The sequence below is a fragment of the Molossus molossus genome, unplaced genomic scaffold (assembly GCF_014108415.1).
Source record: "Molossus molossus isolate mMolMol1 unplaced genomic scaffold, mMolMol1.p scaffold_m16_p_1, whole genome shotgun sequence".
Classification (NCBI taxonomy): Eukaryota; Metazoa; Chordata; class Mammalia; order Chiroptera; family Molossidae; genus Molossus; species Molossus molossus.
In genome coordinates, this window is record NW_023425344.1 from 28,133,262 (window position 1) to 28,149,775 (window position 16,514).

The 16,514-nt window shown below is 36.3% G+C and overlaps 1 protein-coding gene across 3 annotated transcripts in view; it reads left to right on the forward strand.

Moving 5' to 3' along the window:
• Positions 1 to 16,514, forward strand: part of KLHL5 (kelch like family member 5) — a 142,523-nt gene that overhangs the window by 117,932 nt on the left and 8,077 nt on the right. For all 3 annotated transcript variants that reach the window (XM_036273831.1, XM_036273822.1, XM_036273816.1), the window contains exons 6-8: positions 3,238 to 3,424; positions 7,650 to 7,874; positions 12,145 to 12,307. In XM_036273831.1, coding sequence (XP_036129724.1) covers positions 3,238 to 3,424; positions 7,650 to 7,874; positions 12,145 to 12,307 — 575 coding nt within the window. The remainder of the gene's footprint in view (positions 1 to 3,237; positions 3,425 to 7,649; positions 7,875 to 12,144; positions 12,308 to 16,514) is intronic.

The window sequence follows — 16,514 nt, forward strand, 5'->3', positions numbered from 1 at the left end:
TCTCTCTAAAAATCAATTTTAAAAAATTTTTTAAAAAGAAAAAGTCATATGATCATATCAATAGATGTATAAAGGGTATTTGGGAGAAAATTTAGCAATTGTTCTTAATTTTATTTATTTATTTATTTTTTATCCTCACCCGAGGACATTTTTCCTTTTTTTGTACAGATAGAGTGGGAGGGAGAGAGAGGAAGAGAGGGAAACATCGATGTGAAAGGGACACATCGAGTGGCTGCCACCCGCACGACCAACCAGGGCCGGAGACAAAATGCAACTGAGGTACATGCCCTTAGTGGGAACCGAACCCAGGTCTCTCCGGACCGCAGGTGGACACTCCAACCGCTGAGCCAAACCGGCCAGGGCTATCGTTCTTAATTTTAAAACTCTAAAGTAAGATAGGTAGAGAAGAAAACACCCTAAATATAATAAAGATGCGTTACTAAATGTTTTAGCAACTATTATCCTAAATAGTGCAACACTAATACCATATCAATTCAAACCAGAAACAAAAGTACTCTGTATTGCTCAATATCATTAATCATCAGAGAAATGCAAATTAAAACCACAATGAAATATCACCTCACACCTGTTAGAATGGCTATCATCGTAAATCAACAAACAACAAGTGTTGGCCATGATGTGGAGAAAAGGGACTATTGGTGGGAATGTAGATTGATGCAGCCACTATGGAAAGCAGTGTAGAGTTACCTCAAAAAATTAAAAATGAGACTACCTTATGACTCAGCAGTTCTACTTCTGGGACTACACCTGAAGAAACCCAAAACACTAATTTGAGAGAATGTATGCCCCCCTATGTTAATTATTTACAATAGCCAAGATCCGGAAAGTAACCCAAGTACCCATCAGTAGATTAGTAGATAAAACTGTGGTACATTTACACAATGGAACACTACTTGACTATTAAAAAAAAAAAAAAAAGGAAATTGCCCAGGCCAGGTGGCTCAGTTGGTTGAGTGTCATCCGTACATCAAAAGGTTTACAGGTTCAATTCCCGCTCAGGGCACCTGTTCAGGTTGTGAGTTTAATTGAGGTCTGAGCACCTACTCGATGTTTCACTCTCTCCCCCTCTCTCTAAAAACCAATAAAAACTTATCCTATGGTGAAGTTTAAAAACATAAAAAGAGATCAGCGGGTGTGGCTCAGTGGTTGAGTGTCGATCCATGCACCAGGTCAGAGCACATGCCCAGGATGTGGGCCTGATCCCCAGTGGGGGGCATGCAGGAGGCGGCCAATCAGTGTTCTCTCTCATTGATGTTTCTGTCTCTCTCTCTCCCTTTGTCTCTAAAAGAAATAAAGAAAAAAAAAGTGAAAAAATAAAATAAAACAGAACTGAAGAAAGCTACCCCAGTAGTCTATAAATTAGTCATTAGTTCTTTAAAAAAGAGAGAAGGAAATCTTACCCTTTGCCATAGCATGGATGGACCTGGAGAGCATTATGCTAAGTGAAATAAGCCAGTCAGAGAAAGACAAGTACTGTATGATTTCACTCAAATGTGGACTCTAATGAACAAAATGAATTAACAAGCAAAATAGAGACAGACTCAAAGATAGAAAGTATGCTGACAGCTGTCGTGGTGGGGGCCAGTGGGGGGTGGAGGGATTTAACAAAAGAGAAAAAACTCATGGATATGGACAACAGTGTGGTGATTGTGGGGGCAGGGTTAGTGGAGGGGGTTTGGGGGAGATAAATGGTGATAGACAGAGACTTAACTTGGGATGGTGAACACACAATACAGTGTACAGATGATGTATTGTAGAATTGTGCACCTGAAACCTGTATAATTTTGATAACCAGTGCCATCCCAATAAATTCAATAATAAGAAAAAAGATATCACCTCAAAAAATAAAATAAATTTAATAATACTCTATATCATACCTATTATTTAACATTGTATGAAAAGGTTTGCAATTGCAATAATAAAATAAAAATGGAATAATTAGCATACACATTAGAAAAATATTTCAACTATCCCTATTTAGTGATGATTATGATTGTATGCCTAATAGCTAAAGGTTTATAAGGGAATGTGGTAAAATGCAGATTATAATACAGATATACAATGATCAGTAGATTTATCTTTCTTCCAGTAAAAAATAAAAAACACGTGCATAATAGAAATTTAAAAATCCACTTTCAATAATAATAAAATGTGTAAGAATATATTTAATAAAAGAAACATACAAGACCTATATGAAGAAAGCTATACAACAAACAGAAAGGCTTCTTGAACAGAAAAACTTAATAGCATAAGAATGTAAATTCTCCCAAAATGAATAAATAAACTTAGTATAGTTTTTACTAGAATTCCAACAGGATCAAGATGGTAGAGGGGAATTAAATAAATATCTCTCAACTTTATATGGAAAGTAATAGCCAAGAAAACTGCAAGTGAACAGTGAGGGTAAATTTATATCAGATAATCAGAAACGCTATAAAAACACTTTAAAAATATGTATTAGAAAGGGAATAGGCAAATAAGACCAATGGAATAAAATAAAGAATCAGAAAATAGATCTTATATATCCTGAAATCTATTTATGGGGATATAATATATGACCAAGGTTCAATTCAGTTGGAAATGAAGGAGATTATTTAATAAACGGTGCTCATATAGAATTGGCTATCCATCTGGAAGAAAATAAAAATATTCTTCAACTCATACTCTGTTTAGAAATGCATTTTTTAAAAGGAAGGGTGAATGCATTTATATAAAACTACATAAGTAAAAAAATAGGGTTCAGTGACTTACAAAGGATTTTATTTATTTTAGAATAATCACCAGTTAGAGTTCTTTGCCTCTTAAGAAATTGGTAAGTTGTTTTTTGCTGTGTTTGAAGATTATTTCTAGAGGACAGATAAATGTAGTCTAATTAGTCAACTTATAATTATTCCTCTTCAGTGAATTATTTATAATTACGAAAGTAAAATGATTTATTTTAGAAAATATAGAAAAGTAGTAAAAAAAAAAAAATACTAATAAAAAAGCACCAGTTTCCTTACTACCTAGAGATAGCACTATTAAGATTTGAGAGCATACCACTTATCCCTCACAGTTTTTATTTTAAATGATGTTGCATATTTTACTTAAAAATATGTCCAGACTTGGATTTTTTTTTTTTCAATTAGATCATTTCTATTTGTGAACTATATAGTTTATTCTCTTACCCTCACCATTTTCTTGGTCATTCAGTATACATACTTTTTTTTTTTCTAGTTCCTGGCAGACATGGAAAATAATGCTCTTTTTCGGGATGATATAGAATGTCAGAAACTAATTATGGAAGCAATGAAGTATCATTTATTACCAGAGAGACGACCCATGTTACAAAGTCCTCGGACAAAACCTAGGAAGTCAACTGTTGGTACATTATTTGCCGTTGGAGGAATGGATTCAACAAAAGGTTTTAAATAATCTTTTATTTGGGGGAACAAAAAAAATGGATTTCAATTTGTAATAAACGTGACCAAAGAGCTCTTTGGGAAAATGCCTGGCTCTAGCATTGCAGTAGAAAAAGACAAGATAAACCTAGAACATCTTGTAGAATCAGAAAGTGAGAAGTGCTCAAAGAATGATAGAGACAGGTCAAGGAACACAGTTTGTAGGGGCTACCACTGTCCAAGCTAGGATAATTTTAGCGTCAAAAATATATAGTGATGGTAAAAGGTTATAACCTATTAATAAGTATTCATGACCACACTGATTCAAATAAAGGAGAAGGGAAAGCTCTTCCTTACAGTAGAATGCCAACTAATATAAAAGTGAAGATAGGATTAGAAAAATCACCATATGGCAACCATCTGAATAATAACTCATTCAGTCAAGAATCATCAATGGATGCTGAGACTAGTAGGTGAAAGTTTGAGAATAGGATATTTAGTCTCAAAGGATCTCCTAAGCACTTGCTTATTAGTTACAAGGGTAAAATAGCATCTTTACAGTGGAGGAACCTAGCACACAGCACCTTAACCAAATAATCAAAGGTCATATTTCCAGTAATAAGACTAACCGGCAGCATGTGCATTTTATAAGATGCACAGAGAAGAACTCAGCTGCACATCTATGGTATTCTTATAAAAAGTGTATAATCTGAATTCATTCATAAGGAAAAGACAAACAAATCCAAATTGAGAGACATGCTACAAAATAACTTATCTGTCTGTAGTATTCCAAAATATCAATGTCAAAAATACAGAAGAGATTTAGTTGTTGTTTCAGATTATAAGAGACTAAGGAGACATGACTGCTATTATAATGCATCACCATCTTGGATATTCTTTTGCTATAAAGGACATAATTGGGACAAGTGACAAAATTCAAATAAAGTCTGTAGATTAGATAACAGCATTGTGTAAATGTTAGCTCCAGATTTTGGTGGCTGTAGTATCATGGTTTTTAAAGAGAATTTATTTGATTGAAGAAGACACCCTGAAGTATTTAGGGTACAGGAACATCATTTCTGAAATTTACCCTTAAATAGTTCAGGGAGGAAAAACATACATACACAGAAAGAAAATGTAGTAAAACATAAACATTTGAGAAATCTTGGTCAAGGGTATCCGGCAACTCTTGTGAATAACAGTTGTTATTCACAGTAATAATGATAGGACAAACACTATATATACTGCCTACCCAGTGCTCGGTATTGTGCTAGAAGCTTCCTGTGTATTACCTCTCAGTGCACGTTAATCTCTTCCTCTGAATTCTAACAGTCTACAATTCCCTGACAATGTCTCTCTGTCTTTGGCTACCTCTCTGGTCTCAAGTCATTCTACTTCTCCCCTCCCTCCTTCTGTTCCAGTCCCACTGGCCTCCTTGTTCATCTATCATGCCAAACGTTATCCCATGTCAGGATTATTGGATTACCTATTCCTTCTCATGGATGCTTTGTGCCTTGATATTGGAATGCCTAGGAGAAATTACTCACTCAGATCTCCTTTCAAATATCAATCTACCAAAAGGGACTTCTATGAGCATTCAGTACAACTCTTACCCATTACTTTCTAAACTTCTGCTTATCATTTCCTATCTCTCTACTCTGCCTCATGTTTCTTCATAGCAACTGATACATTTGTTTATGGGGCAGGAAGAGATAAATCAAAGAACTTATATGCATATATACATAACCAATGAACACAGATAATAATGTGGTGAAGGCAGTTGGGGGAGGGGTGGGAAGGAGTGGGTCAGTGTGGGGATAAGAAGGGGGACATCTGTAATACTTTCAATATTTCAACAATAAAGATAAATTAAAACATAAAGCAAGCCTTGGCTGGTTTGGCTTAGTGGTTAGAGCGTTGGCCCATGAACCAAAGAGTCATGAGTTTGATTCCTATCAAGGGGCTCAAGGGCACATACCTTGTTTGTGGTTCAGTTCCCTGGCCCTGGTCGGGGTCGTGTGGGAGGCAACCAGTCAGTGTTTTTCTCACATGTTTCTCTCCGCCCCCCCTTCTTCCCTCCCTCTCCCTCCCACTCTGTCTGAAGATAAATGGAAAATATCCTTGGGTGAGGATTTTTTTTAAAAAACAAATTAAAATTTAAATGAAATAAATATTTCTTAAATCCATTAGCAAGCAAAGATGGTTGGTATTGCCTTTTTATTTAATGAAAGAAGAAGGGCTTGGTTTTTTTTAAAAAACATGTTTTTATTGATTTTTTTTTTTTATCCTCACCCGAGGATATTTTTCCATTTTTTGTACAGATAGAGTGGGAGGGAGAGAGAGGAAGGGAGAGAGAGACAGAAACATCGACGTCAAGGGACACATCGAGTGGTTGCCACCCGCACGACCAACCAGGGCCGGGGACAAACTGCAACCGAAGTACATGCCCTTAGCGGGAACCGAACCCGGGTCTCTCCGGACCGCAGGCCGACGCTCTAACCTCTGAGCCAAACCGGCCAGGGCTTATTGATTTTTTTTAGAGAGAGAGGGAGATAGAAACATCGATGTGAGAAACATCGGTCAGCCTCCTCCCACACACCCCCAGATGGGGATCAAGCCTGCAACCCAGGCATGTGCCCTAACCAGGAATCAAACCAGGACTTCTCAGTCCTTGGGGCAATGCTCAATCCACTGAGCCATACTGGCCGGGCTGAAGGAAGAAGTTTTTAAGATCAAATTTAGAGTGATGAGTCAAGTATACTGTTACATAAAATAATCTGAGTGTATGAGTAAAATCTCCCTATAGCTAAAAATTATAAGGAAAGATTATTCAAATTCAAAAATATGAAGATATGATTATATATAACCTATTTCTAAATTTTAGGATATTATCAATAATATTAGTGCCCTGATGACCTAATTGTAACAAATGCTTTAAGATAAATGATTGTCCTGACTATAATTCTATAAGAATAGCACTGATAGCATGTTGTATTAGAAACTTAGAAGAGGGAAGTAAAGCAGATACTAACTAAACTCTACATAACTGAGGGGTTGGGTTTTCTTTTAGAGGGATGGGGCTTTCTTTTTCCCTTAAATCCACTGGTCCCACTTAAAAGAGAACAGTGCTCTTTGAGTCTTCTGAATCTTAAAAAAAATGTAGACACCATCAGGCATTAAGTCCCTAAACTTCCCACACTCATAGTTCCCAAAGCACGTGATTCACACTTATAATCTTGTCCTCCCTGGTTATGTAGACTGCATCCTCTCCCTCCTTCTGTGAAAACCAACTCTTCACATGTGCTCTAATACTGCTCTTCCCCGTCTTTCAGGATCCTGTCATCTCCTGTATTTTTAGATTCTTTCCTTATAACTACATCCTTCCCATTACCATTTAAGCAGACTCAAGTTTTTCCAATTTTAAAAGCAAAATAAGACAAAACCTCCCTTAACCCATCTAGTAACTCCTATCTTTCTACTACCTTTTATAGCCAAATTTCAAAGAATCATCTGTGCTCACTCTCTCCATTTCCTCACCTTCCAATCCTGTCTCAACCATTCAAGCAAGGGACTCCTTAAAGTCACCAGTGACTCCCCTGGCCGGTTTGGCTCAGCAGTTACAGTGTTGACCCTAGGATTAGAGAGGCCCGGGTTTGGCTTCCACTAAGGTCACATACCTCGGTTGCAGATTGTCCCTGGCCCCAGTGAGGTGGCAGCCAGTTGATGTGTCTCTCTCACATCGATGTTTTTCTCTCTCCCTCTCTCCCTCCCACTCCATCTGAAGATAAATGCAAAAATGCCCTCGGGTGAGGATAAAAATTAATAAAGTCCCCAGTGACCTCCATGTAGCTAAATCCAGTAACATGTTTCAGTTTTCATCTTACTTGACCCTCTCAGTAGCATTTGATACTGTTCGTAGTCCTGTCTGCTATAAACTTTTTTCTTTTGGCTTCCATGACACTACACTACCCTGCTTTTCCTCACACTTCTAGCTAATGCTTCTCAGCCTTCTTTAACAAATAACCTTTTACCTTATCTTTTCATACTGGATCCTAGTGTATGCCCTGGAGAATATTAGCAGACGAGATCAGACATGTAAGCAGGGACCAGATTATGCAGGGACTTGTTGGAAAATAATAAAAGTGTTATTATCAATGCTAATAAATTATACTTGTGTATGTATAATGTCATAAAATACTCAATGATGGAGAAATTTTATTTACATATAGTTTATATATTACCATTAAGGAGCAACAAGCATTGAAAAGTATGATCTTCGTACAAATATGTGGACTCCTGTAGCAAATATGAATGGGAGGCGGCTACAGTTCGGTGTTGCAGTATTAGATGACAAACTGTATGTGGTTGGAGGAAGAGATGGACTGAAAACTTTGAATACTGTAGAGTGCTACAACCCCAAAACAAAAACTTGGAGTGTGATGCCCCCTATGTCTACACATAGGCATGGCCTTGGTGAGTATAACTGAAGAATTGTTCATAATGTCAGGAATTAGGATGATGCTTCCACAGCATTTTTACATTCTGTCCCAGGCAGTGATCACCAAGCTCTCCTTCACATGCTCTCTGTTATGTGTGAAGTAGGAGGAGAGAAAACAAGCATGTACATAAATGTATATGTGCAACTAGTACAAATAAAAACATGTGTTGACAATTAGTATTGTCTAACCTGATTGAAATGCTTATTTAAAAATCTTTAGCATTATTGTTTTTTATCTGTAGCCTATGGTTTTTAAGCAAAAATGAGTAAAATCCAGAAAAATTTAAAGATGGTACAAAGAATGCAATGATAGTTTTCATTTTTGCATTCAATAATTCACTGAACAGACATTGATTAATATGTACTATGTGCCATACTCTATAAGTATGCAGAAATGTGAAAAATACTATCTTTACCCTCAAGAAACTGATGGGTCACTCACTATAAGATGATTAAAGAGAATTTAAGGATCTTGTATCAGATCACCTGTCTTTTTTTCTTCTTCTTTATTGATTTTTAGATAGAGAGGGAGAGAGAGACAGAAACATCGATGAAAGAGAACATTGATATGCTGCCTCCCGCATGCCCGCCCACTGGGGACCTGCCCACAACCTGGGCATGTGCCCTGACCAGGAACCGAACCAGTGATCTCTTCTTGGTGCATGGGTCAACGCTCAACCACTGAGCCACACTGGTTGGGCAAATCACCTGTCTTTTCTCATAAGAGAAAGAATAGGTGAAATGGAAAGAATTGGTTGATGAGAGTGAAGGAGGTGGAATTATGAGGCCTGAAATGTATGTGTATCACCCAGCTTTGCTGTATAACAAACCACTGCAAAACTTAGAGGCTTAACCCAACCATTTATTTAGTTCATGGATCTGCAGGTTAGGTTGTTCTGGTCTGGGCTGTCTTGGGTGATCTCTGCTGGGTTTTCTTATTAAGCTGCAGTAGGTTGACAGGTTGGCAGGTTGGCCTCACTCACATGTGTAGTGGTAGACAGGTGTTGGTCTAGGCAACACAGGCAGTTGGGCCAGTGCCCCTAATCATTCAGCAGATCAACCCAGCCTTCTTCCCATGGTGGCAGTCATAGGATTTCAAAAGCAGCAAGAGGATGCAAGCCCCAGTGCACAAATACTTTTCAAGCTTCTGTTTGCGTCATGTTTGCTAACATCCCACTGGACAAAATCAGGCATATGGGCGAGCCTAGGTTCAAAGAGTAGATAGATTCCTCCTCTTGATGGGAGGAGCTGCAGAGTTCCATTGCAAGTACCTATGCATTCAAGAATATGAGGAACTTAAGGCTATATTGTCAATTTATCAGTTTGGAAAAGGTTTAAAAAGAGTTGTGATAAAGAATTTGATGCTAAGATCTGGAAACAACCCAAGTGTCCATCATAGATGAGTGAATAAAAAAGCTGTGGTACACTTACACAGTGGAATACTATGTAGCTGTAAGAAAAGAAAGATTTCCCAGCTGGTGTGGTTGAGTGTCAACCCATGCACCAAGAGGTCACCGGTTTGATTCCAAGTCAGGGCACATGCCCAGGTTGTGGGTCTGATTTCCAGTGGGGGGCATGCTGAAGGCTGCCAATCAATGTTCTCTCTCATCGATGTTTCTCTCTCCCTCCCTCTCCCTTCCTCTCTTTCTCTAAACATCAATAAAGAAAAAAAAGAAAGAAAAATCTCTTACCCTTTGAGATGACATGAAGGGACCTGGAGAATATTATGCTAAGCAAAATAAGCCAGTCAGAGAAAGACAAATATCACATGATCTCACTTATTTGTGGAATATAATAAACAAAATAAGGTGATGAACAAAATAGACCCAGAGACATAGAAGTAGGGTTCAGACTGACAAACTTCAGAGAAGGGGGCAGAGAGGAGGGAAGAAATAAACCAAAGAACTTATGCATATAAGCATAACCAATGGACATAGACAACAAAGCTGGGTGGGTTGGGGGAAAGGAATGGGAGGAGGGTGTCAATGGGGGAAAAGGGAGAAACATCTGTAACAAAAATAAATTAATCAAATTTTTAAAAAACAATAAAATATCTCAATAATAAATTTTCATATTAATTGCATGTGGAAATGATGCTATTTTGGATATGTTGGCTTAAATAAAATAAAATATTAAAATGAAAAAAGAATTTGACATATAAAAGATTAAAAAATTGATGAGTAGCAGTGGAAGCATAGTTTAGATAGCATAGGTTGTACTATATTCAGTTTATTAGTACTGAGCACCTGGTTAAAGACGCTACCCCAAAAAGCCAGTGAAAATGATCTACACATGAAGATATCTTCTAGGCATGGTAGTGAGTATAGCAAAAGATCAAAGAGACAGGGGATTGTACTAGTTGTAATTCGGTTTCAATGAAAGGTGATCTTAAGTTTCAAGTTTGGTTAGGAAGTAAACCAGAGGGTTAGGGCTAAGGTGCCAAGAGGGAGCTTAAAATTAACTATATGAAATTTAACAAAGAAAACTGTAAACATTACCCTTGAGTCCATCAAATCACCTATTAAATAGGTACAGAATGGGAAGATATATCTTACAAGCAGCATGAATGAGACTTTATATTTGGATTGACCATAAAATTCAGGGGCAGTAGTGTGATTCAACTGCAAAATTTCCCCTGCCATGGGGAAAAGAAACTTAATTCTAACTTAAGATAAATTCTTATACATATGGTACATAGAATGAGATGCCCGTGATTCAGCTATGTTTTATGCAGATCAGATTGTGCGTGGTATGTTATCATTAGTCCCAAGTACCCAACAAAAGAGTTTATTGAACTGTACGTTTAAAGAGAATGACCATATAGCTCAAAGTGTCAACTTTAAGCCTTTATTTCAAATTTTTGCATCATTTAAAATAGCCTTGTTCTTATTAATTTACCTGATAATAAGTGCTTTAAATTTGAACTTATAAAAGAGGATTTTACTTAAAGAAACCCTTCTTTTATATATTTGCATATGGGAATTATGGGAAGACTTTATTTGAAAGTGTCTTTTGCTAAAATTTCTTTTCAAAGTTACTGTTTAAGGGGTTGAATTAGATAGACTCCTTATTTTTTCTTTCATCCCTTTGTCCCTGTGATTAATCACACACACACACACACACACACACACACACACACACACACAATTGGATATACATTATAAATAATTGGAGTTACAAATATGTATGTGTGTGTACAATAGCCAATACTGGTATGGCACAAATGAGTGAAATGATATGTTGGTTCAGGATGCATATGAATGAAGAACACTTATATCTCATCTGGCCATGATTTCACAAATTAAAATATATCTGTATTGCAAAATTTGTATTTGACCCTCTAGTGATTTGTATTTATATCTTACCTGACTATGATCATGCCACACCTCTTCTCAAACCTTCTCCTGGCTCTCTATCTCATTTAATATAAAATCCAAAGTCCTTACAGTAGCCCCAACCACTCACTCTGCATGATCTGACCTCACACTCTGCCTCATTTCCTACACTGTCCCCTCACTCAACCTGCCAGCCAAACTGACCTCCTTGCTGTCCCACAGACACATTAAGCATGCTTTGGGGCCTTTGTACTTACTGTTCCCTTTTCCTCACCTTCTTTTCCTCCATATATCTCCATGCCTGGTTTCCTAACTTCATTTACATGTTTGTTCAAATGTCACTTTATCCAAGAGGTCTCTCCCTGACTTTCTCTACCTTTAATCCTTTAATCAGTTCCATTTTTCTTATCAGCACTTAATACCTGAAATATATTTTGTTTCTGTTGCCCACCTAAAATATTAGGTCCAGCAAATAAATGAATAATTGAATCTGGCTCAGTTCTCTGGTGATGATTCATCAATAGATTGTGGTATCAAATCTGACTATAGTAAAATCTCATTAATTTGAATTGATATAATGAGGGAAAGAAATAAAAATGCTTTCTCAAATATATCTTAAATCCACAATATTGAAAAATGTTCTAAATATGGAAATATGTGCATCTTGTGTAGTTTTTAATAACTTCCCACTGTTGTGCCTCAAAATACTGCCTCTAAAATTTTTGAGACTAGAGCTATAGTGCTATTTCTCCCTCTCACTCATCCACCTATCTACCAAGAAGAGCTGCAAGTATGCCAGATGTCTATATCATAAAGTTTTTGTTTAAATTTTCATGTTTAAGATTCACTGTACCTATATTTCTATTAAAATGTGGTTTTTAGTGATTACTTCTTTCCTGTCTCCTTGTAGGTGTGGCTGTATTGGAAGGTCCCATGTATGCGGTCGGAGGGCACGATGGCTGGAGCTATCTGAATACAGTGGAAAGATGGGACCCTCAGGCTCGCCAATGGAATTTTGTTGCCACCATGTCCACCCCCAGGAGCACAGTTGGTGTGGCAGTACTAAGTGGAAAGTAAGAAAATATTTAAAGTTCTCTTTAAAACACAATAAACTAAATTTATTAAACTGTATCATGTCCAACTTAAAAATATACATAAATAAATCATAAATGAGAAATACTTTGAGTGATGTAAACAAAACTTTTAAATAGTCTCTTTTATAAAAGTTCTAGATATAAATATCTCAACATTAAGTTGCAGTGTGTATCCTTATTGAAGAATGTCCCGCTACCATTTAGATGCAGTGGTGCTTTAACCGCCCCAAGAAGAGTGTGTTCATTCATCAACCAGTTTTTCTAAGCCTGCTTTAACAAAGTTGCAATGTTTCAACTATTTTGTTGGTTTCCATTTTAGCTACATATTCAGAATCTGGAAAAAATGGAAACTATGTTTTTAGGTTGTTTTTTTTTAAGTGTGCAGTTGATTGAAAAAATTAATTATGCTTCTTCTCTTTACCACTCCTTTGTGATTTAGAACAAATCATTTCTCTGTGCTTCAATTGTTTTAATCTATAAAATGAAAAGCCTGGATAAACTACTGTTGTTATATTTTTTCTTCTAATTTATTTTACAATGCTTCCTGATGCAAAATATATAGTTGTCTCTTTAGGGAAGAACTATTTCAGTGTCTTATGAGTTTCATTTTGTATCTTAAAAATTTCAAAGTGTTAACATTTTTCTTTCTACCATGTTTGACAGAAAGAAGTTTTATTTAGACTTTCAATGGCTCAGGCTACTTTTAAACTGCTAGCAGACAAATGTTTGGGGCACTGGAATCTCTCTTTCAAATGAAATCTTATAAAAACCTCATTATTTAAGGCAAATGGAGGTTCAAATATATTATAATCTTATTATTATAAGTTTGGGTTTATAATATTTACTTATTATAAATTTTAGTGTAGAAGAATAAATCTGTTTTAAAGAACACCTAGATTATTTCTGTTTTGTTTGGTAGTCCAGTATGAAAAAAATTCTGATTCGTAAATAAGAAGCTGAAAATAGTAATAGCTATTTTAACTACTACAGCAATTTAATTGAAATCTCAGGAAATTTCAGTTAAATTGTTCAAGTAGTTTGCAGATAGGAGAAAATTCTTTTTCTAAATTTAATCTCAAACAGTATCTACCAACCACTGGCATTATTATTATTATTATTATTATTATTATTATTATTATTATTTTGAAAGAGAGAGGAAGGCAGGGAGTGAGGGAGGGAGAGAGAGAGTTGGTTGCTTCTTGTATGTGCCCTAATGGAGATCTAACCCACAACCTTGGAGCATCAGGAGGGTGATCTAACCAACTGAGCTACCCGACCAGGACCAACCATTGACATTCTTGATCATAATTTTATTTTTTCAGTTTTTATTAATTTTTGTTACAGATGTTTCTTCTTTTTTCCCCCTAGACACCCTTCTCCTCATCCTGCCTCCCCATACACACACCCTCAGCATTGTTGTCTATGTCCACTGGTTACACATACATGCATATAAGTTCTTTGGTTTATCTCATACACACACACACACACACACACACACACACACACACCCTCTGAGGTCTGTCAGTCTGAACCGTACTCCTTTCTATGTCTCTGGGTCTATTTTGTTCTTGATCATAATTTTAAAAGTCAGGCAAGACCTCAATCTTACATTTTAAAATATTTAGTATAATATCACAATTTGACATACTGTATTTATTTATTTATTTATTTATTTATTTATTTATTTATTTATTTATTTATTGTAATAAATACTGTCATGAGAAAGAAAGATGACTTCTGGCCCTGGCCAGTTTGGCTCAGCGGTTAGAGTGTCGGCCTGCAGTCCAGAGAGACTCGGGTTCGGTTCCCGCTAAGGGCGTGTGCCTCAGTTGCAGTTTGTCCCCCGCCCTGTTTGGGTTGTGTGGGTGGCGGCCACTCGATGTGTCCCTTTCACGTCGATGTTTCTCTCTCTCTCTCTCTCTCTCTCTCTCTCTCTCTCTCTCTCTCTCCCTCCCTCCCACTCTATCTGAACAAAAAATGGAAAATGTCCTCGGGTGAGGATAAAAAAAAAAAAAAATTTTTTTTTAAAAAGATGAGTTCTGAATCATGCATGATATTTATTTAAGCCAGATGATATTTTTGAAAATTAAAACTACTTTTTAAACCTTGAATTTCAAATGAACCATTTTTGGGAACCCCCTCAAGTCCTCCACAAATTCCTATTCTTAGAATACAGTTTGAAGACCATTGCTTGAGATACTGATTCTTCAGAAAGTGTTACCAATACAATTTAGCCCTTAATATTACCATAATATAAATGTTGTTTGTGTGTTTAACATTTCCTAAGAAGGCCATATTCTAAAAGAATGCAAATAGAAACAGAATTCATTTTTCCCCTCAAACACTTATGCCATATTTACCATATTTAAGATACTGTTCAAAGTACTTTAAATATGATCATTAATAATCCTGTGAGGCAGGGCTTCTAGATTTTATGGATGATAAGATTTAGGCAGGTGGAAATTAAATAACTTGTCCACAATCACAACTGGTAAGTGATAAATGGCAGATCCAGGATTCATACTCAGAGAGTCTGGCCTCAGAGTTCATGCTCACTATAGCACTTTTCACAGTGAAGATGCATGAATTAATTGTGAAGAGGGTAAGGTGCCTTGAAGCCTGTTGTAGAATATATGTGTGTGCATATGTGTACATGTATTTTTTAATTTTTTCTAGTTGTTGATGTCTTCTAATATTCTGTGATCAATATTTAGATAATTATTCCATCAAGTATAGGTTAAAGATTATAATGGTTTAATATTAAGAATAGTAACACAAAAAAGTAGTTTTTAACAGATAGCAAATTTTAACAGATTAAAGTTTCAAGTAAATTTAAATTTTCTTATTATAATATGAAAATTTTAAGCTTAAGCTTACAAGATATTGCTGCAACCTTCTGTTGCTGTTTAAAATATGGTCATCTTGCCCTGGCCGATTTGACTCAGTGGTAGAGCATCAGCCCGTGGACCAGTGAGTCATGGGTCTGATTCCAATCAAGAGCATGTACCTCGGTTGCATTTCGTCCTGGTCAGAGTAGTGTGGGAGGCAACCAGTTGAAATGTCCCTCTCGTGTCCATGTTTCTCTCTCTCTCCCTTTCTCCCCTTCTCTCTCCCTCCAACTCTATCTGAAGATAAATAGAAAAATACATAAATACATAAATACATAAATACATAAATAAATAAATAAATAAAATATGGTCGTCTTCATATTTAAAAACCAGTTTGAATGGCATAGTATACTTTAAATTATGAATTAAAATTATGAAATATGTCTTTAAAATATGTGTATTACCCAAATATACTTAGAGTTTTAATGGGCAGAAATTTGGTACATTTCAAATATTATTTCTTGAGAATAAAAAGATAGCTAATTTTTTTTTTTTAATTCTCACCTAAGGATATTTTTTCATTGATTTTTACATAAAGGGGAAAGGGTGAGAAAGAGATTGATGTGAGAGAGACACATTGATTGATTGCTTCCTGCATGACCCTACTGGGGCTAGGGATCGAACCTGCAACTGAGGTATATGCCCTTGACTGGGAATCAAACCAGTGACCCTTCAGTCCTCAAGCTGACACTAAACACTGAGCCAAACCAGCCAGGGCAAGATAGTTAAATATTAACTAAGGCCTCTATAAATTAAAAATGTATCACCTTTAGTATTAGCAATGAAATTAATTTATTACTTTTTTTTTAATCTGCACCCGAGGATATATTTTTATCTCTCTCTTGGAAGAGAGAGAAAAATTGATGTGAGAGAGAAACATTGATCCATTGCCTCCTGTGTTCATCCCGACCAAGGATCAAACCTATAACCTTTTGTTGCATGGGACAAAACTCCAACCAACTGAGCCCCCTGGTAATGGCATGAATTTATTACTCTTTTTTTTGAAAAAATTAATAGAACCCTGGCCAGTTTTGTTTAGTGGTTAGAGCATCAGCTTGTGGACCAAAGAGTTGTGGATTCAATTCTAGTCAAGGGCACATACCTTGGTTGCGGTTTGGTCCCCAGCCCTGGTTGGGTTCGTGCAAGAGACAACCAGTTGATGTGTCTCTCTCACATCAATGTTTCTCTCTCTCTCTCTCTCTCTCAATCTCTCTCTCTCTCTCTCTCTCTCTCTCCTTCCCATTCTATTTGAAAATAAATGGGAAAATATATTTGGGTGAGGATTTAAGAAAATAGAA